Source organism: Neltuma alba, unplaced genomic scaffold (genome assembly GCF_004799145.2).
Source record: "Neltuma alba isolate B1F8T4 unplaced genomic scaffold, ASM479914v2 tig00003455_pilon, whole genome shotgun sequence".
Lineage (NCBI taxonomy): Eukaryota > Viridiplantae > Streptophyta > Magnoliopsida > Fabales > Fabaceae > Neltuma > Neltuma alba.
In genome coordinates, this window is record NW_021633291.1 from 27,661 (window position 1) to 51,127 (window position 23,467).

The following is a 23,467-nucleotide window of genomic DNA, read 5'->3' on the forward strand; positions in this document are numbered from 1 at the left end:
TTTTAAACAATTTACCCGGTATCCAATTTTAAATTGGACGATTGTGGTGTGGCGTCTTGAAAAGCAGTATCATGGTGAACGTTACATCCAAGAAGATTTGACTCAAGAAAAAAAAAAATTTTAAAAAAACTTCCAACAATTTACAATACAAGTGAAATGCAAAAGCATGGAAAGAAAAATTTTGGAAAAATAATATTAAAAAATGGCCAATAGATCCATTGAGGCCATAGTTATTTTATTATTTGTAATTTTGTATTATTAAAACAAACAAGAGCTGCAGATTAACGTAAGAGAAAATTAAATTTATCTTGTAAACAAAGGAGGGAAAACTCCTTTGAGCATTGGAATTTTGACCAGTTATTAATAACTTCATTTGGACTACTAAGTTTGGGTCATCTGTTTTACTTTTCAAAAAGATGGGGCATTCCACCTGTCAAGGGAAAGTGGTAAATATGAAGAAGATATCTATAACAGAAGTTGCTCTCCTCCCAACTCTTTTGGTTGGAACTTTCAATTTCATTCCAAACAAAAAAAGAAATTTGATAATGCAAGGATACAATATTAGGGAATTTATTCTAAGGACAAAACATTTAAGGTATATACAAAATAAATAAAGATTAAAATCCTATAATATATTACAAACTCTTAAATAACTTTTTTTATAGATAAAATACGAACTCTTAAATAATTTACTTGTACTGCCCTTGATTTGTTTAGAAAACAAGCTTGCACTTTCACATTAATTTAGCATTTACCTTGAACTAGATTTGTAGTTGAGATGATTGCATTTTTTTTTTTAAAAAAAAGAACACAATACGTAGATCAAATTTTTCGTATCTATTATATGTCAAGTTCTTTTATCATACACGACTGTGTGTGCTATTTTTTAAATATTATTATTTAATTATAAATCAACTTGAATAAAATAGCCTACATGACTATATGTGATTAAGAAAACACACACGACCATTTGTGATTAGAAAACTTAATATAATAAACATAAAAAACTTGACCTAAGTATTTTCCTTTAAAAAATTTTGAAGTTTTTCTCTTAATATATATGATATAACACTGTAACTACCACTAAAAACCAAGCATTCCTTTCAACTTTGTTATGTTTGAAACAATGCAACAACGCTTGCTCCAAATATCACTAACTGCTTTTAGTTATCATGGCAATAGGACTCATAGTGTTTATGACTGTGTTGAGGCTTATACTATTTAAATACAGTTTTAATGATCTAAATTTAAAATTTTTAACTAATAATTCTCAGGTAAAAATTATTTTTTTTAACAAACTTACGAATAAGTGATTGTCTTTTAAATTCTATACACTCTAAAATATTTTTAAAAAAATTAAAATTAGAAAATTAATTTTAACCATTCAAATTAGTCTAAGCAGTCCAAAGTGGGGATGAGCTCCTCATGAGCATTTAAATTCATTCCACCTAGGTACAATAATCCTCTTCCTCGTAATCTTGGTCTTAAAATAGTTGATGATAATGACAATGGCTATTTATAGAAGATATGTTCTCTCTCTGTCTCTCTCCCTCTCTCGTGTGCATATATACATATAATTTATAGAAAATCAATTTTTTATAGCTTATAAACAGCATGTTTACATTAAAATTTATGACATGCACAGAATCCATAGCTAGATAAATTTAAGTTAGGCCGGCAAAAAAAGATAAATTTAAGTTAGTTTTGGATGAATAGTAATATACATGAATCTAGTCTATCATATGGCATTTAAATAATAGACCCAATTATTTAAGACTTTTTTTTTTAACACGCATAAGGAGAGGTTGAGTCTTAAATTTTGTCAATATTCCACCCTATTTGTTCACATCATCTAGTGTGGAAATGGCTTTATTTCCAACTTTCTTTTTTTAAATTCAAAGCCTTTTCAAATCATTTTAAATTTGAGATTAATTTTTGTCAAACCAGGAGCATTAAAAACTTTTAAGGAGGAGAACACAAGTTCAAATCATGAGAAGAGCACTTGTTAAGAGAGTTTTAATATTAACACTCTCAACTTGTTAGAACTTAGGTTGCGTTTGGTAGGAAGCATTGGAAATAAAGGATTGAGATTGGAATTACAATTGAGAAAATCTATTAAGAAAGTATTTAGTATAAGAGATTGTTTGATTATGGGATTAGCCAAAACCATGTCTGTGGGATTGGAGAATACCATGGGAGGAAGTGGTATTCCCCAATTCCACCTTTATGAGTTTGCCTAATCCCATATAACAAACAATTACTCATGCTAAGTACTATTTTAATGATTTTTTTCAATTGTAATTCCAATTCCAATCCCTCATTTTCAATGTTTCATATTAAACGGGACCTTAGGGTCAAATCCAAAATGACTTGATGATACATTGAAGAATAAACAAACAAAAAACCAACGATTTGTATTGAGCTGAGGGATGCATGACACGTGTAGGGATGTGATTGTCCCCACTCAGGACTGCATCCAATGAACCACTGATTAATTGTTCCAATGGCGGCCCCCATATACATCATTCCAACGTTCACTTCTCCTTTTTTGACCCAAAAAAAAAAAACAGAAACATGCAACAAATACTTTTCAATTCTTAATATATGCTTAAGCCGATACTTTTGAAGGATTCAAATAATTTAATATGAGCAATTTGTAAAGATGAACTAGTTTGGTTAATTTTCGAAGTGCGTGGTTTTTTTTTTTCAAATTAAGTGGCTATGCAATGTGTATTGTATGTAGAATTTCAGAGTTTGTTAATACTGCGGCTTCTTTTAGATTTTGGTTTTTATATTAATCAATATACATACACATAAGACAGCATATATGAACAAAAATAGATATTTATTCTGTGCATGGGACAAATAATGGCTTAATGAAATATTTATGACTGAAAATTATATTAACTTGAAGGTAAAAATTTCAAAATTTAATTTTAAATAGTACTAACAATTAGAGAGACGAAATATAAATAAGAATAATGATTGAAAAGAGAGATATAAAAACTTGGTACAACTTGCATATAGTTCATACTAATTACTTTTTTATATAATATCTACACAAAGATGTTAACACCAGATTCAATGACGAGTGACATTGTCACTAAAACAGCTAGCCGTTGACATTGTTCATGCTAATTATGATATACAAAGAAATTTCATAAATCATATGATTTCTTAATTAGTATGAACTATGAAACAAAAAGAAATCATACGGTTTATAAATTATAAGAAATATATTTCTTGTAAAATTTAATATAGATATATTGAATTATTGATGATAAGGTCCACCTAGCATACAATATAAAGGAAGGCCAACTAGGATATAAAATAAAAGATTAAAAGTCAAGATAGAAACAACAAGAACAGTAAGTTTGATTAAAATGATTATTATAAAATTCACGTTTTAAATAATGGAAAACCCTGTGCCCAGATCCCTTGCCTGGAGCAGCAATTGCTTACAATGGTCAGTGAGGCTGGATAGATCCCACCAATATTCCACCATACCAACTTGCTTCTAATAAATTAATAATCCCAATATTCACTCCCATGCCTTCATCTAATCAATAACATCAATATATGTAAAATTAATAATAAAGTACGCTATTTAAAAATTATAAAACCAACAATGCTATGTGAGAGCAAGTATTGAGTTTTAAGTGGAGAAGAATATCAGATTGAAGTAACAGGGATGAAAATGTTGAGGTAGGCGAGTAGTCACCATCTATAAAAAATAATTGACATGGTGTCTATACAAAAAACAAAACAAATAGTTAGAGGTGTCAATGAAGAGGATATATCAAGCACGGCAGAATCCTCTATAAAAAAAGTGGTAGAACTTGATAATTTATCTAAATATTTGATTCATTTTCAGTACTTGAAATTTGATATTAATCCATGAAATTTGAAATCAATAATTTTGGTTCTTGAAACTGTATTATTATAGAAACCAAAAATCTCTAGACATGCCAAAATACGGTCAATTAGTCAAGTTTCAGGTACCAAAATAATTAGTTTCAAATTTTCTGAATCAAAACCGAAAAATCATGTCAAACGTGGATTTAAAATGATGTTGACCCTATGAGGAAAGTACAATGAATGAGAATTGCATTTTTGGTTGATGTTGGATATAATTTCAAATTTCCAACTCTAAATTAACTAACAGTTTTCATGCTAAGCGCTAATAATTCTGTCACGCCGGGCCAGGATTCTCTACTTTTTGAGTTTTTGACTTTTCTCCAACGCTGGCTGGATTTGACAATGTGGCTATAACTTTCTTGATTCACCAGCGTAATCCTTCAATTCGTTTGATTGAAGATGTTAATTTCAAAGAGACTCTTCGTCTTCCTCATGCTCTATCTTGCTCTTACAATTTTAGCTCACGGACAGCAACAAAGAGGTTAGCATTTGCTTGTAAGCAATAAGCAATGTAAAAATGGAATACTGCAATTCAGATTGTTTTTTCCCCTTGTTTTCAACTTAAAATTATAAACTTATCATCTGAAATATTCAATTTAAGCTATGCTTTGATTTCCCTTAAAATTGTAATCAGTCTCTGTTCTTCCTTGCAATTCCATTTTTTACTGTCGAAGCTTCGCGTGTTTGAGCTTCCCCAGAAAATTGCCAATTCCATGGTTTCATGGGTTTTTTCTCAAGTCTCAGAATCAATTGAAAGCTAATGGATTTTACAAATTTTAGCATAATCTGTGGCCGTAAGTGTAAACTGTTAATATCTTGGCTTTTTCACGAGTCTGATGGGTCTTTCTGGTCAGGTTTTGTAAGCATTGATTGTGGTGGTCCAGAGAATTTTGAATATACGGATGATACCACTAAGATAAAGTATGGCACAGATGGAGCTTATATTAACAAAGGGGTCAACAGAAATGTTTCCTCTGAATATAACTACCCAAAAGTTCCAAATCTGCCACAACCGCTTTCAGATCTCAGAAGTTTTCCTGAGGGTGAGAGGAATTGTTACAAAATAAAATCTCCAATAAGAAACAGTTTGCATTTGATAAGGGCTTCTTTCTTGTATGGAAACTATGATGGAGAGAACAAACTTCCAGAATTTGATCTCTATGTGGATGTGAATTTCTGGTCCTCAGTAACATTCAGAAATGCTTCAGAGCAACTCGTAATGGAAATCATCAGCTTGAAAGTATCAGAGGATATCAATGTTTGTCTTGTGAACAAAGGATTGGGAATTCCTTTCATCTCAGCTTTGGAACTAAGACCAATTATTCAGGGCTCTATTTATACTACTGAGTTTGGTTCATCTGCTTCACTTTTACTCTTCAAAAGATGGGACATTGCATCTCTCAATGAAAGTGGAAGATATGAAGACGATAATTATGATAGGATTTGGTCTCCTTACGGTTCATCTTCCTGGGAGACTTTGGAAACTTCTTCAGCCATCAATGGTAATAACAGTGGCTATAATGCGCCATTTGAAGTCATTAGGACTGCTGCTAGACCTAAGAATGAGAGTGCTCCTTTGGAATTCTCCTGGAAACCGAATGATCCAAACTCTAAATTTTATGTTTACTTGTACTTTGCTGAAGTTGAGAAGCTTCAGAAAAAGCAACTGAGGAAATTCAATATATCCTGGAATGGAACTCCATTATTTGGACCCTTTGTCCCTAGTTACTTACAGGCAACCACTGTGTCAAATTCGAAATCCTTAGTGGGAAATAAACATCAAATTTCAATTTCTAGAACAGGAGACTCAGCCTTACCACCCATCCTCAATGCAGTTGAGATTTATGTGGTAAGACAGCTAGATGCAATACCAACTTTTGAGCAAGAAGGTATGCTTTGTTTGTTTACGTTTAGAAAGAGTATGTTTTGGTGCATAATTACCAAATAATGGTCCTATTTTAATTGAATTCATTATAAACGCAGTTGATGCTATCATGAATGTCAAAGCAACATATGTTATTCAAAGAAATTGGGTAGGTGATCCTTGTGAGCCAAAGGACTACAGTTGGGATGGCTTGGAATGTAACTACAGTAACTCGCTTCCTCCCCGAATCATATCACTGTGAGTTCCTTCTATTTACTCTTCTTCATGCTTTAATTCCCCAGCATGAGAGTTGTGATTGTATATGAAGTTTTATAAGAGATCACTTTGTTTTATAGGAATTTGAGCTCAAGCAGTTTGAGTGGGGTAATAGCTTCTGCAATTTCCAATCTCTTGTCACTGGAATCACTGTGAGTACATACCCAGATAAAATCTGATTATATTATAGTCACGTCTAGATTATGAGAATTTTTTCAATCCCCAGAACTCGTTTTATTGATTATAAAAATCAATGGAGGCACATTATTTTGTGTCAGGGATTTATCAAACAATAGCTTGACTGGATCAATACCTCAGTTTCTGGAAGACTTCAAATCTCTTAAAGTTCTGTAAGTCTAATACAAATTGAAATGGGGCAGTGTGATCCTGATATTGCATGGTGATAAATGTTAAAAGAACAATTGCATTTTCTGTGTAGGAACTTGAAAGGCAATCATCTGTCAGGTTCGGTCCCCGGTCATCTTCTGGAAAGATCAAGAGCTGGGTTACTTACACTGAGGTATCCCTTGCTTGAACAGATTTAGGTAATCTTATTTCATGTTTGCTTGGTTTTATTTCTCATGAAACTAACAGAAATTAGCATCTTCAGTTTGGATGACCAAAATATTTGTGGTTCAAGTACGTGCAAAAAGAAGAAGAATATTGCTGTTCCCATAGCCGTTTCTATATCATCAGTTCTCGTTCTGTTGATTGCATTTGCTCTTATCTGGAAATTAAGAAGGAAAAAGCCATCAGGTAATTTTAAATATTATGCAGTGAAAGGTCTGTGTTTCTTTATTCTCATACCTTATTAGTACATGAACCACACTCCACTCAGATAAGGAGATAGAAAAGGCCAACAAAGGTGGAAGAACTGTAGCATCAAAAAAGTGGCAATATAGCTATGAGGAGGTTTTGGAAATCACCAACAACTTTGAAATGGCAATTGGAAAAGGGGGATTTGGAATAGTGTACCGTGGTGAGTTGAAAGATAGGAACCAAGTTGCAGTGAAAATGCTTTCTCCATCATCATCTCAGGGGCCAAAGGAATTTCAAACTGAGGTAATGTTACATTTCTGTCATTTAAATTACATTCTATTCAACATCAAAACAATCAACAACAACAAAAAAATGGCAGTAAAATTAAATAATGGTTTGCAGGCTGAGCTGTTGATGACAGTTCATCATAGAAATTTGGTATCCTTCATTGGTTACTGTGATGATGATAACAAGATGGCACTCATTTATGAGTACATGGCTAATGGCAACCTGAAAAATTATCTCTCAGGTACATCCTTACCCTGCTCTTTCACAGAGTTCCTTAGTCCAAAATCTAATCTTTTAAGCAAAGAAAGCGTCTTCATTGGTAATCTAATAGTTGACGCAGATAAAAACTCAAATACTTTGACTTGGCAAAAAAGACTTGAGATAGCAATTGATGCGGCACAAGGTGAGTAGTATTGTATTGGTTTTGTGCCTTTAAATGTCATTTTGTAGACATACTTGAAGTACCGCTGATCTGCAGGATTGGAATATCTACACCATGGATGCAAGCCACCTATAATACACAGAGATGTGAAGACAGCCAACATTCTATTAAATGAAAACTTGGAAGCTAAGATAGCTGATTTTGGCCTCTCCAAGGTGTTTAAGAATGATAACACTAACGCTAATGCAGAGTCTGAAGTCATGGGCACCACAGGCTACCTTGATCCAGAGTAAGTACTCACTATCTTGACGCAAAGTCTAACTAATGAGCCGTATTATTCACAAATTATGAGTAGGGCAAATTATTATAGTTTTTTGTCGATATTAACGCGTTTAGGAATATGTAATCATTTGTTCAGGTACTACAAGTTACGAAACTTGAATGAGAAAAGTGATATTTATAGTTTTGGAATAGTTATTCTAGAGCTAGTAACAGGTCAACCAGCAGTGATAAAAGGTGAAGAACTGGTTCACATAACTGCATGGGTAACATACGAACTTAAAAGAGGGGATTTTAGCAGAATTGTGGATCCAAGACTTGAAGGCCAATTCAATGCAGGATCTGTGCAAAAGGCTTTTGAAATAGCAATGGCATGTAGTTCATCACCCTCCATTCACAGACCCACCTTGAATTTTGTGGTACAAGAGCTGAAAAAGTGTTTGGAAATGGAGTTGCCTTCTCAAAGTGACAGATTCGAGGTGGTACCAAGACAGATTTCTTGCGAGATATATAGTTCGTCTGAGCCTTATTCCTATGATACTGATTCTATCACTTCTCCTTTTGCTAGATAATTGTACAGTTGAAGATTTTTCTTTATAGTATAATTCTAAAAATGCATGCATAATATATTAGCCATTTACCCGGGTATATGGTTATCTTTCTTCTAATAATTTCAAGAATCTCGTAGAGAAGAGTTAAGTCAAACAGAAAATTAATCTATTTATTAATACAATATATAACAAATCACACTTTAATAAGCAATGAACAGTGTAGTTTACCTTAAACTTCTTGCAACAGATGATACTATTATCAAAAAGGAGCTGGTGTCTTCTTTAAAACTTGATAAAATCAAAATGTTATTCGCATGCTATATCATAAAAATCTAGATATATAACATTCACTATATTGTTATCACTACAGCATATTCAAACAAAATATATTGTCATGAAGTTAAATCTTACACTTAAATATAAGTGTGAGATTTTTTTTCTACTAAAAAAAATCTAAAATCTCACACTTAAGTAAAACAACTTAACCATCAAAATTGATTTAATGGATTTATTATAAGATATGTATTCAATGGTTTTACATCTCTCGTGCAGTACTAATACAAAGACATTAAGGATTAACATTACTTAAATACAAGATTTTGTGAAAAAAAATTTATTATTGTTGTCAATAAAAAATATTTTCCATTTCACCTAAAAAATTTGTTTCAACAATGACAACAAAATAATTAGACATGATCTTATGATTGCGTTAGATTGACCTGTTAGTTTCATAATGATGAGAAAAAGTAATAGTATTTGTGATAAATTAATGAACGATTGAACTCCATGAGAACTTTTAAAAACTAAGAAATGATTAGAATTACAAACAAAGCAACAATGTTTTTACTCAAAATAAACCTCTTCATTCTGGGTTTTTTCAGAATTCAACTATCAACTACTACTTCTGAAGCATTTTATACTACTGAGTAAGAAACACAATGTTTCTCTAATTTCCTTTTCTTCACGTAGCGGTAAAGCTACACAATTAGATGGTATGAGTTATAGTAGCAATGTTTACCAACTTCCTAATACCATGATTGTCGTGTGCATATTACATACTAGGTAATACCCCCACACCATGATCTGACATTGTAATCACTACGTGACTGCTCTCACGATCGGCAGCAAATCAATTTTAAACTCTATTTTTTAATTCTTGCTAAATCCTGCCCCTAGTGCTTGCAATTTCAATGTTGAAAATGGTTCACCTGAGGGACTCAAACTCTCAACAATGTGCATTTTATAGTGCGCCTTGCATGTATTTAAAAATCACACTAGGGAATATAGAATTCACAACTATTAAAGAAGATTAACCTAGTTGTGAAATCATGAATGCACATACTCCTGTTTGGATATGTCCTTCTGATAACTTTATACACACATCATTAGTATTCTTTTTCTCTATCTGATAATGTTGACATATCTAGGCTAAGTCACATCACTACACATTTAAAAAAAAAAAAACAAACTACAAGTTTTAACAGCAACTAAGAGAACCATACCGAACAAAATATATTCCCTCCATTTCATTAATTGATAAGTTAAATCATAAGCTATAATTGCCCATATACAAATTTATATCTTTGGACAAAGAGCCAAAGATAATAAAAAAAAAATGTATTGTTTCAAGGTCACAGAACATTTACAACAGAAGTTTTGAAAAAAACAATGGATAAGGACAAGACAATTCAAGCTGTCCATGACTGTTAAAATCCATGAAACAGGGATATTCTTGAAAACCTATCTGCCCCAACTTTTGGCATGTCATTCTCAATGGACCATTGAGTTACCTCAAGACTCAAGATCTAATGCTACTATAGCCCTTCTTGGATCACCAAGGAGCCACTTTACCATCAAATGTCAGAATATGAAGGTTAAGGGACTCCTAGTGCAGTGCCACATAAATCTTTTTGAAGTCACAGGGTCATACTTCCACCAACACACACGAGAAAGAATTTTTGGCATATAAATTGATGTCTCCTTTGAAAGACAGCATTAAAACATGATTTAATAAATGACAACATTAAGCCTCTTATACAAATAAAGTAAAAGCCACATAACAGATCTTTTTTTAAGGCTTGAAACCATAAAATACATCTAACTGGTTATTAGAAAACCTTAGATTGACATCATACATGTAAGTTCTATCAAGAATCTCAATAAACAACCCAGCCCAATAGCCAAAATTGGCTTAGTTTGAATGTAGTTACTAAATTCCTATTCCTCATTGGGCTATATGCTTACCAATATAGAGACAGAGATAGGAAACATTATAGGCCAGAGATTATCTTATTTTCGTTATCACAAGTTATCTTTTCATTTGTAAGGATTTAACTCTCAAACATATTACGGGTTTTACAAATATGAGTACAAGCTAGAGAAATTAAAGAATAGGACATATGTATGAAGTCAAGTTTAAGGCACCCCTTTTTCTTGGACAAAATTCTTTGTAGGTATTTACTGTAGAGGCTTGGGGGAAAAAAAAGATTGATGCACGCTAACTAGCTAACCACTGAAAAATAACCACCAAATCCTTGATACAGCCGAAATTTGGGGATGTTGTGACACATATCTGTGGTGACCCCTCCAATTATAAATACTAGAGTAAGGAACTGGATAATAACATAATTAGATATCTAAGCAATAAGAATGCCTGTAGTTTCATCATAAAATATGGAGAAGAAATGACATAAAGCTGCAGCACCATGATACAATGAAGATTTATATCAAAACTTTATCATTGAAAAAAGGATAAATAGTTAGCAGACAATTCTTCCAAGTCAGATTTCACCATAACCGCACCATAATAGTAAATACATTGCATTTTTTTCTAGTTATATAAAAATACAATTGGGAAAAATACAAAGTCGTCAACTTTTCATTTATCTCTGAAAGGAATCAGCAAATAAAAAATGATGATTAAAAACACTGAGACGAATTTAAGTATCCATGTAACTCAGTAATATGATAGGAGATTGAGGAGGGAAAAACAACATGCATATAGCCAAGAAAGAAATAGCATTTGACATCAAATTACATTCAAAAGTTTATCAGAATCAAAATATGAATAATAACCAACCTGACCAAATTTAAGCTCTGAACAGAAGGAAAAAGAAGATTACAATCAATTGTGCATTCATTATAGTCAGCTCTGCAAAAAAGTCTACAAATGTATGATATCCTGCAAAATTTAAAGCCACATCAGTGACATTATTCATATGGTGTAAATAGGTAACATTGGAGACATCACCATAAAAAAAAAAAACAAAAGAAAAGAAGGTGCTTATGAATCATGCAATGGCTCTGAAAGAAGTACATATAAGCACAGCTTGTGGCAATGAATGGACCCGAAGAAGTTCGACCAAAATTTGTTCCCCCATAATATTGCAAGAAACAAAACAAATGAACTTAGTCAGTTTAGGGAAAAGAAAATATTTAACTTAATATTTCAATATAATATGAAGTTCATACAATAGTCCGCCACTTGCATAATTTCAAAATTCCAGACAACTGTTACTTGAAACACCAACAACACAACAATATAACTTATTTTATCAAATATCAAATAATATAACTAAACCTCTTTACTTCAGCATCCAAATTGAATTTTTTTCCACAACTATAGTAAACAAATAATGATCACTATTACCCCATTTTGTCTGCAAAAATTCTACGACACAATATTCCCTTCCATGGCCTCTTCTTCATCGGCGTGCCATCACCATCACCAAGTCAGCCAACACAAAACATTGAGATATACCAAAACAAAAGCCAAAATCAAGAGTATGAGTAAAGAATCAGACCCAATAAAAAATCTTGTATAAAAAAAAATTAAAAGTGAAAACAGGAAAAAGGACAAGAAAAAAGAGGAAAGCAAAGCAAATCAAGAAAATAAAGAGGACGCAGTAGGGAAGAGGACAAGGCACTAAGAAATCCATCGGAGAGAACAGTAAAAACAGAGAAGAGCCAACCTATGAAATCGGCTTTTATGAATAGTAACTTGATTTTTATTTATTATTTAGGTTGATGGAGATCAAATAGATAGGTTAGTTGAATTTTCTGTGATGAAAAGTAGAAAAAAAAAATTAGATTAAAAAATTAAAAGAATTTGAATTTTTAATTAAAGAAATTCTTTTCGTTCTTCTGTTGTGGTGAATATAATGCATAAGAAAATTCAAAAAAATACTCCATACTTGTTAAGTAATGCCAAGGATTCAAGAGAAATTCATAGATGCTCCCAGAATGCCCACTTAATCCGTACGTCGACCAATAAAACTATTACATGTCAAGCAATTTCATCCCATTTGTCAGTTGACACTTGACATGTCCCACCTCCTTCTTTTTGATATTTTAATTTCGTATATATCTTTTTCTAGTCTCTTATATTCTGTCTAATATTTAGTCATTTGCATCCCTCTTGTTCTTTCTCCTATTTTTAACAGCTATCCCGCTCTCTTCAATTAGGCACCTATGCTGCCCCCACAGTTCCGCCTCCCTTCTCTCATACTTCCCTCCTTCGTTCACCCTTGCATTGTGAAAATTTCAGGATCATTTTTTGTCATTTCCACAAATTTTATTTTCCTGTATATTTAATTTAAAAGGATTATAATTGTAAATTTTTATATATCAAAATTATAATTTTAATTATATAATTTTTAAAAAATTTAAATTTGAAAATTAAAAATAAACCTCCTAATCAACATTTAAAATCATTATAATTATAAATTTATTTCCTAAAAGTCCTTTTTTTAAATAACTCAAAATATCCTCATGCAACTTTAAGCTTGAAAGTAACCTATGTTGAACCAGGAATATTAGAGTTAAAGTCCTTTAACAAGTACTCTTAGCGAGATTTGAACTTGTGTTCTCTTTCTTACTTGTTAGTCAAATGCCTTAAAAAAAGTTACATTATCTTAATTTTCAATAAACATATAAAAAAATTAATTATAAATAGAAACATAAAATGAGTTTTTTTGCTTACCGGAGAAACATAAAATGAATTGAATTTTTATATTTGTATATAATGAAATTTTTTTAACTAACTCTTATACGTTAGATAAGAGAAAATATCATCAATGTACATAAGAAACTATATGACTTTACATACATGAATACGATACACAACACACACGTCTCCCGCAAAATCCATATCTTAGAAAACTACCATGCAATTCGAACTAAGTAGGTAAATCGCCAGTCTTTACCCCAAATTTTTGCATATTCATATTAAAAAATTTTAATTTTAAAATTGAAATAAACCTCCTGATCGACATTTAAAATAATTAAAATTGTAAATTTATTTTTGATTATAAAATATAATTTTTTAAATTATATAATTAAAATTACAGTTATGATATATATAAATTTATAATTATAAGTTTTTCAATTAAATACACAGAAAAATAAAATTTGTGGAAATGAAAAAGAAATCATTCTGAAATTTTCGCAATGCGAGTGTGAAAAAACGAGAAGTATGAGAAAGGGGGGAATAGCTGTTAAAAAGAGGGGAGAGAACAAGAGAGGTGTATATGTATGAGTAAATATCAGAGAGAATATAAGAGAATAGAAAAAGACACGAATATGTACACGAAATATTAAAATATTACAGAGAGAGCGGTGGGACATGTCAGCTGACAGATGGGATGAAATTGCTTGACATGTGGTGATTTTATTGGTCAGCGTACAAATTAAGTGATCCTCTGAGAGTACCTAGGAATTTCTCAGAATTCAAACCATGCAAACGACAAGGGGGGAAAAAACGTTAGACAAGTTATGTTCATTTAAATTGGACAATACTTAATTCTAATACGTAACGCAAATGATTTGGAAACAGTGATATAATGATAACCAGAGGGCAGCGGTGCGGATGGTCCATGAATAGTGATGCTAATGATTTATATGAATCACTTGGTAGCCTACTGATGGCGTGAAAACTTTTACACAAGAGATTGCTGGTTTAATGATTTAATCACACTTGCACACCTACAATCTTAAATCATTAGAGTTTGTCCTTTTAAATTGAAAAAAAATCAATGCTAATGATTTATGAATAGTGAAACCAATTACTACCTCCATTTCTTAATATACAACCTAGTTCACTAATTTAAAAAGATTAAAAAACATTAATTATGTTAGTTATTTGTAATAAATAAGTAATGTCTTCCCTAGATTACTCTTACTAATTATGCGTATTTGCTAAAACTATCATTTGATGAAACTTTTAATATGTACAACTACTACAATGATTACTTTAAAAAAATAGATAAATATGAAAAACAAAATGAATTGGAGTCTTATATTTAGGATCAAATTAAAAATTAAACTCACTTTTATATTAAAAACCGATATATGCGAGAAGTGACCCTGATAATCTGCGGAAAGTGATAATAAGACACGAGATCTCATTAGAAGCTAAAATGGACTTGTTAAAACTATAACTAAACTTGTAATTTAAGTAAATTTTGCTTGCCATATTTCAAGGGTCATTTGCACAATGACATGTTTGAAAAATCATGAGGAGAATTGTTAGAACATGAAATGTATTAATTAAAATCCTAATTTAATTCCTTAAACATCTAGTCAGGGGTTTAATTCTTGATGATATATATGGAAAAGGTCTCGTGGCCAGTATTAAAGCCCATTCGGAAAATTTACGATGCGAATACAAGTGATTAGATTAGTCACTACTACCAACAATGAATATCTCAGGGTCCAAAAAAAATTTTTAAAGCTAATTTGTTGTTTAACTAAGTTTACATGTTAACATCTATAAAATCCCTCTTAGCTTTCTAGTTTCCTGATGACAGGGTTGAGGGTAATGACTATGAAGTCAGACCAGAGCAAATGATCCAACCAGTCCAATTGTTGACGATATTTATTAGCGGCCCAATTTGGATCGAGGAACCATTTTCATGGTTGAGCTAGATTAGATCAAAGTAAGCTAGAACGTGAAATTAAACTTGGCACTAGGGCGATTTTTAGAAAATCGGTTGGTTTTGAGCGTAACGGAAAAAAACTGAAAAAAAATTTCAAAACCTAGAAGAATTTAAAAAAAAAAAAATTGACCCTCTCAAAAGTTTCAATATATTTTGAGACCATTTGTAACCGTGTATTATTATTTTATTGAAAACTTCACATATTGAAAATTAGATGTATTATGAATTTATTCCTTATATATTATTATATATGCATATAATTATTTTTATTAAATTTTTATTTAATTATTATGTCATTAGTTCAACAACTACTCTAATCAGTTAGACAAAGAGAACTATGAATCATTGAATTTTGTTATTCAATATTGGTTCCAACTTTTAAACCATTAGTTGAGAGCATGATTCAAAAAACCAGACGAAAACCTGTGAACCAGCCACTTGTCTGATATAATTCAACTTCTAAACTGGCATAAAGTCAAACCGATATGAATTGACGCAACTTGGCATCAACCAATGTAACCTCCTAGATTAATGGGTTACCCGATTCACCATTTTAACGGGAAAGAATCACGCGAGAAATTCCATAAAAAAAAAAGATTTATATAGAGAAAGAAGATTAAAAAAAGAATAAAGAGGAAGAAGATAAGGAGAATGACAGGAAAAAAATGTAAGAAAAACTTATAGTAAAGAAGAACTCCAGTATTTGACCCCAAAAAAAAAAAGAACTCCAGTAAAATCTTAACAAAAAATTAGTGAAGGAACTTTTTTTTTTTTTGAAAGAAAGAGGAAAATGATACCTTAACAAAAAATTAGTAATATCAAGGGGGGAGGGGAGGACTTTACGTTTGTTCTTTACTTCTTCGTTCTTCAAGTTAAGAGACACCAGAAAATAGAAGGGAGAATTAGAACGAGACTTTAAAAAAGAAAAAAATTACAAATAAATTTTAAAAATTGTTATTCTCTTTAAGACTATTTATTATATAAGCTACTCGGATTGTTATTAAAATTTTTAGTAATTATTTTTTTTTAAGACTTGATAAAAAGAAGTTGTAGGCAAATAGGCTCTGGGAAGCGGAGAAGTTAGAAGTTCAAATTGAAAAAACAAATGAAGAAAAAGCCGCCTTAAGGATTAATATTTAATAACGGCTGACAAAGCGGGTAATAGGTGGCAGGTTAGCTTGAGAGCTCCTCTTCCTCTTCATTTTCCAAAGCTCAAATATTAAAATAATATTTGTGTTCCGCTTCACATTCTTCCATGTAATCAGCACGCTTTTAGCTTGAGGAAGCCAAGGCTGGAGGGCAGAAAAATGTACTGGTTCTGTTATTATATAACTGCAATCAACTAACTATTTCTAATTATAAAATTTTATTTATAATGTACAAACAAGATTTTATAAATAAGATTAGAGGTAATATCATGCAAACGTGTATTATTTTTATTTTTTAATATAGAATAGTTTAAATGTTACTTATATTAAATTATTTTATAACTAAATGTGAATATTTTTGAAACTTTTATTTAAAATATATTTTTATAAATTATGATCGGTTTGACTTTGAATTAACTATGATATAATCCATTAACTCCTGATTTACTATTTTGATTGACCAATTTTTTGAACCTTGGTTGAGAGATAATTTTTTCTGTATCAGGGCGTTTGCATAATTGACCAATCAAAGTTAATTCCAATTTAATCTTAAAGTCTTGTGGTGCAATTTCAAAATCGTTACCTTTGACTTAAAATTTTCCCCTTCAAAGATTCCCTAGTGATATCTTTTGGCCTTTCCCACAGACAATGTTGAAATCTAGAATCATTATTTAAATGTTACCTCATTGTTACCGCTTGAGTTAGGGCAGTGTGGGTGTACCCTGGCTGTAGAAAGTGAGTTTTCAACCTAAAGAGAACTAAAATGAGGTCTTAAAAAAAATTATCAACAAGTCATAATAATAAGTAAGCATTTGTCATTTATTATTCTGGAACTTGTCATTACGGGCTGTCCTGTTGTCACTGAGATTTTTTACTAATTATGTTCCTTACTTAGAACTTCATACTAATTCTCCCTATTATTTGTCTTATTTGTGAGATTCTACTTTCTTTTTTTAAGGGAAAAATTGTAAATAAAGGCTTTAGAATATATAAAATTGTAATTTAGATTCTTTAATTCATAAAATTGCTTTCAGAGACCGGGTTTTAAGTATGAATTATGAACTATTGGCAAAAAGTCTAAAATACCCCATTTGTTAAAAAAAATTGTCTCATCCTCTCTCTTTTTTCCCCCTCATTCTCTTCCTCTCCCTCTCTCTTGCTTCTCTCAGCGGTTCAGCACGCAAAAATTGAGCACATACCAACATCTATCATTGGATCTATTGCCTCCGGTTTCTTACTCAATTTCTCTTCTCTTGCTTCATGTTCACCTCCATAGGTACTACCACTCGTTCTAGCTCTCTTTTTTTTTCTCTTTTAACTAAAATTGTAGGAAGGGTTCTTAGATTTGCTTCCAGTCTCCATTTTTTCGAATTTGGTAATTTACTTTCTAGGAAATCGTTGGTTGTGGCATTCTTTTCTTTAATCCAATCTGATTTGATAATTGCAACTCTCTCTGTTATGTCATTACTGTTTCTTCGTTGCTCTACCTTGTCATTCAAAACCGACAAAGTTTTGTGGAGATTTGTATGTGTTCGTGAATAGAGTGCAAAAGAGAAAGCTTGAAGTTTGCCATCTCATAGAATGAAAAGAGTTTGTCATTGAACTTGAAGATCATATTTGATAGGATGTCATGAGCTGGACTCCACATATGGGTATGTGGTGGGATATCGACGTCAAATCCTTGGAACAAAATAGTCTTCGACAATAACCAAACTTATAATTGTCATATTCAAGCTTGTTGTTTCGTTAACTAAACTTGTAATTTTCATATCTAGACTTATTATTGTACTAAGTAAACTTGTAATTTTCATATCCATACATGTTATTTTACTTACTATACCTGTAATTTTCATATTCAGACTTGTTATTTCACTCACTAGACTTGTAATTTTCATATGCATATTTGTTATTTGATATATTATACTTGTAATTTTTATATTCAAACTTGTTATTTCACTTACTTGATTTGTAATTTTTATATGCAGAGTTGTTATTTTATATACTACACTTATAATTTTCATATCCAGACTTGTTATTCAAGTAATTAAACTTATAATTTCACTTAGTAAACTTATAATTTCTACATGTATATGTGTTATCTCACTTGCTAGAGTCATAATTTTTATATTCACGCTTATTATTTTACTAACTACACTTGTAAATTAAATAATCTAATGACATATATTATTTAAACACAATTAAATAATTTCCTCATTCTTTTTTTTTTGGGAAAATCAACAATGGCATATTTTAATATAAAACATCTTATTGTTCCATTAGAAGGTTCGAAGCATAGTTTTGAATTATATTGAGTAACATCCTCCAAACTTCCTCATTTTCCCTTATTTTATTAATTAAACTTTCTCTCATTCAAATTACCCTGCCATTAGAAGGAATTAGAATCCACCAAAGAAGAATCATGGTGTTCCACCGTAATCGAAGCTGTTGAGCTTGAAGGACAAATTAAACAAAAACAAGTAAGTGTAATAAAAGATGCCCCTGAAGTTCTCGAGAACTTTCTGATCAGAGATTGTATGTGATACACCATTATGTATGGCCGAGTTTCACAATTACCTCCTGATAACATCGACCAACATGATGACTCCTTTGGTAAGGTCATGTTGGTTTTCTTTTGCCAGAGTTAACTATGCAACCAATGAAAGAAGATGACAAATTAAAATTGAAAGGCTTCCAAGCCACATACTTCTTGCATATATAATGACAGTGTCAAAATGTGTATATATTTATGTCGTGAAGATTGAGGTTCAATCCGAAGCATCCACATGGTGAGCACGAAGCTATAATGAGTTCAAGTGCTGCTGCTGGTGCTGCAATATATCAGATATTGGGATCGATCGATCTATCGAACAATTTCGAGATTGCTGTTATTTCATATCTACACTTGTAACAATTCTTTCCATTATTATAATCTAATAGTATCAGAACTAATCTCCTTTCTTATTCCGTCAGTATCTGCCAATCTAAATTGACAAGAACCAAAATGAGAAAATAAGGAAAAAGAAGATCCTCTAATGTGAGGGGGAGAAAGAAGCAAAAAGAACAACTTGGAATAGATCGAATGAAATTTTAAAGAAGAATGTTACCTGACAATGGTTTTTTCCCCCTAAAGCATAAGCATTCATTCAATAAAATCCAAATTCAATACAAAAAGAAATCAAACCATAGTAACTAGGGAAACCAAAACCAAACAATTCAGCAAAAAAGACAAAAATAAGACAGAGAAACACCATCTTCACAGTGGTCACTAAGCTCCTTCTCTTCGATTCTTTCCCCATGGCCGTTGGAAAAACCATTGCTCATCATCGTCTTCATGGTCGCAAATCTAGGATGCCCCGACCTCATATCATTCCTTCCAACCTCTAGTGGCATCCATCGAAGGTCAACCCCCATCTTGCGATCAGAACCCCATTCGACCTTTTGTGATAGAAACTCCTTCCTCCTTGATAAACCCCCATAACTCTGGCTACCATTGAGCGCTGCCCTTCCATCAATCTTCCTCGTTCAAAAATCGCTCTCCTTAGTTGATAAAATCGCTCCACCATATGCCCCAAACCAAATCCCCACCAACTCACACACCCCACATAGAGCCTCGAGCTCACCAGACCTAAGCCGGAAAATAGATGTCGACGAACGAACACTCTTCCATGGAGAGACCTTGTGATGATAAGGGAAGGGGTTAAAAACCTAGTAGAGCCTCCTCTGCGAAAATGCACCAATGATAAGCAATATCAATACACTTATTACAAATAAAAATGATGCATTGAAGATAATGGTTGATCTATAGTGACTTCAATTTGATCAATGGAATGTGGTGCCGGCAAGGAGAGGGGGAAGAGAAAACTCCTGGATCGGATCGCAGTGGGAAAGAGAGGAGGAGGTAAGGTGATGGAAGAAAGAGGGCAAGGTCATTTTAGTCTTTTTAATTAAGATTTCATAATTTATATTTATGACCCGGTCTTTAACAGTAAATTTGTTTATTCAAGTACCAAGTATTTTGTTATTTTATATTCTTAAGGGTCTTGTTTTGCGATTTTCTCTCTTTAAAACTTTGGATAATGCTTGAAACAATAATTTTGGTACAATGGATGAAGGAAAGATGGCGCCCCCAAATAGGATGGGGAGTCAAATCTACGCATATCACTATCTTATCTCAAAAGAGCAACAACCTACATGATCTTGTCTGTGGTTATTCTTGTCGTTTTTAAAATTCTAATTAATTAAAAAATAATTAATAATTCATATAAATAAATATATATAAAATGCCAAAACCTGTTGGCACGTAGCCAACAGCCCTCCCTTTTCTTGGGACCTCTTACATACCCCCTTTGCTTGGAACAAGGTTTCCCTCTCTCCTCCTTGATAGCGACCTTACCGCACCGGACACTGTAAAGAGTTAACAGCACTTTGATTCATTCATCTCTCTCTCTCTCTCTTTGTAATTTCCTTTTTCTATTATTCCCCTTTATTTTTTTAAGCAAAGATTTATCTTATTAGATACAATTTTATTCAAAATACTGCAGAGTACTAAATATAAACACTTCTTTTATGAAAATTCGAACTTTAATTCTTTATATTATAAAGTACAAGCTTCTTTTGTTATACCCAATCATCATAGATTATCTTTTTTTTTCCCTCTTAGATATTTGATTGTTGCCTTGTTCTTCTTTCAAATACCTGTTTTTTTTTTTTTTTGGGAAAGTAAGATGATTGGCAGATCTAGAAATCAATAAAGCAGGGGAAATTCTAAAACGAATTAAATTTTTTAAATAATAAAATCTTTTTCTCTTTAAGTTTGTCTCAATTATCATTTTGATCTCTAAAATTAATTTTTTATTAATTAAATTCCTAAAGTTTCATAACAATTTTCAAAATAAAATAGCTACTTTTACGGAAAATTAAATCACTAAATCTTCTCCACTCAAAAAAGGGTCATCGTGCCAAATCGCTTTCTGGTTTAGTGGTATAAAGGATATTCTTCTTCTTCTTCTTCTTTTAAATATAGGTATCATTCTACTAAAGACAAGTCTATTTTAGGCCATTGAGTATTAAATATGAGTCTCTCTTTGAGTGAAAATTTAAATCTTAATTTACCGCTCTGTGAAGAACTAATCTCTTTCATTAAATCTAACCACGTCAATAGTATATAAAGATATTTTATATGTGAGAAATTGTGGATAGATCCCATTTGTATGTGACCCAAAACTTGATGAATTACCTCACCACAAAAATGTAGTTTAAGAAAATACTATCTTTGATTCTTAATATAAAAATTAGATGATTAATTTAAGTAAATTTTGTCTTTCTAAAAATACCTTGCCAATCATGTTTATTAGGTTATTAGTCAGAACTACTATTTGATGAAACATTAAACATATTCAACTACTATAAGAAATGTCTTGAGAAAAAAATAAATATGAGAGACAAAATAGATTAGTGTTTCATATTAAGATCAAATTAAATGTTAAACTAGTCTTATATTAAAAATAGGATGTAGTATATAATTAATGATGGAGTTTATTTCAGACAGAATTAAAATTTGAGGTGGGTCGCTTGCTAGGTTTTAAATATTGAGGAAGTTATTTATAAATGGTTGAAAGTTAAAAATTGTGTAATATAACCTAATTAAAAAAATGTAATTAAATAATTTAATTTAATTTAATAATATGGCTGAATCTTTGGACGGATACCGTGGAAGATAAGAACAAAAACAGTGATTGGGCCTTGTTTAGTTCCGTCTAGTCCAAGGCAAGCACATATGTTAAAGTTACTATTATAATTATTATTATTTATTATAATTATTATTGTTGTTGTTGTTAATAATTATCATGAACTTCACTTTGATTGATTTTTGAACCCTAACCAAGCTTTCTATTTCAACCATCTCATTTAGGGATTGACTTGTCTCCAAACTTTATCCTGTTTTATTACCGCCGTTGCTTTCATTTTCTCAATTACTTTCATCATTCCATTTCTTTATTAAGAAAATAAAATTAAAAAATTGGTCTTTCATCGCATCATTAAATCCATGTCACTTAATTGAATTGGTCCAAGAAGGAAAAATCCGGGTCACTTGAAAACTTTCACTATTATCCTTTATAATAATCCTACGACTCATTCAAAGTCTATACATCCTTTTGAAGTTTTATCACTACTTTTTTTTTCCTATTTTTTGTCAGATTATTGCTACTGTTGTTAAGTGTTAACCCCAGATTTATTAGTACTCTTCCGATCCCTAATATAAGACCCATTTAATTAATTTGATTAGATTAAAGAAGTTACGTAAGTTAGTTAGTTATAAAAAAAATGTGACATGTTTTTCCTCAAATACGATAATCATCTTTCTTAATACTTCATCTTCTCTTCTATTTGATTATGTTAAAGGAGTATCTATAAGGGTAATTTGAAAAAAATTAATAAATATAAAAAATAGATCTTATATTTAGAATCAAAACTAACTCAATAATTAAACCTTATATTAAAAACCAGAGGAGTATTTCTGTTAGATCTCAATCTATGGCATTAAAATCCAATCCAAATCAGTGTTATTTATCTGTCAATTAGTCTCCTGATTAATCCAGTGAAGAGTTTTGAACGAGATGATTGGATTAAATTTTATACTCTCTTTTTGCTCAGTCTGAAAATCATGTCATTTTGAGTTAAAAAAAACAAGGAAAATAACAGGATACTGAATGTGTTTACCCACCTTTTTCGGTTGGATAACATGAGGTATCTAGATGAATGTTCCACTACTTACAAGTTAATGTCCTTTTTTTTACGATTATTTTCAAATAGTATTTATATATTTGTAAATTGTTCAAAAATATCAACCAAAAAACAAAACTAAAGGCTAAATATATTACAACTAAAAAAATCTTTTCCTTTTATTTTTAATAGTGCCTACCTGTGCTTTTTAGATTTATAATTAAATATTATAATGATTAATATTTTAAAAATAAACTACATAAATATAAAACTTGACATAATAAATATAAATAACCTAACATAGATATTGTCTTCCGAAAAAGTCATAACGTTCTACGGAAAGA

At 31.2% G+C, this 23,467-nt stretch overlaps 1 protein-coding gene across 2 annotated transcripts; it reads left to right on the forward strand.

The window, feature by feature from the left end:
* Positions 1–4,288: 4,288 nt before the first annotated feature.
* Positions 4,289–8,437, forward strand: LOC114741666 (probable LRR receptor-like serine/threonine-protein kinase At4g29180). 2 transcript variants are annotated; one of them, XM_028929926.1, is made up of 12 exons: positions 4,289–4,399; positions 4,773–5,807; positions 5,902–6,040; positions 6,139–6,210; positions 6,337–6,408; positions 6,498–6,578; positions 6,669–6,814; positions 6,897–7,120; positions 7,220–7,346; positions 7,437–7,508; positions 7,584–7,776; positions 7,906–8,437. In XM_028929926.1, exons 1-12 carry the CDS (start codon positions 4,318–4,320, stop codon positions 8,336–8,338), a joined length of 2,676 nt encoding a protein of 891 aa, XP_028785759.1. In that variant the 5' UTR covers positions 4,289–4,317; the 3' UTR covers positions 8,339–8,437. The 2 variants fall into 2 exon arrangements, with proteins under 2 accessions (XP_028785759.1, XP_028785760.1); XM_028929927.1 differs by having other exon boundaries at positions 7,446–7,508.
* Positions 8,438–23,467: the final 15,030 nt, after the last annotated feature.

Excerpts from the sequence above, each read along its gene's own strand:
- LOC114741666 (XM_028929926.1), top strand. The coding sequence starts at position 4,318 with ATGTTAATTTCAAAGAGACTCTTCGTCTTCCTCATGCTCTATCTTGCT. Across the intron at positions 6,041-6,138 it reads CCTCCCCGAATCATATCACT|GAATTTGAGCTCAAGCAGTT; the intron begins GTGAGTTCCTTC and ends TTTGTTTTATAG. Across the intron at positions 7,347-7,436 it reads CCTGAAAAATTATCTCTCAG|TTGACGCAGATAAAAACTCA; the intron begins GTACATCCTTAC and ends GTAATCTAATAG.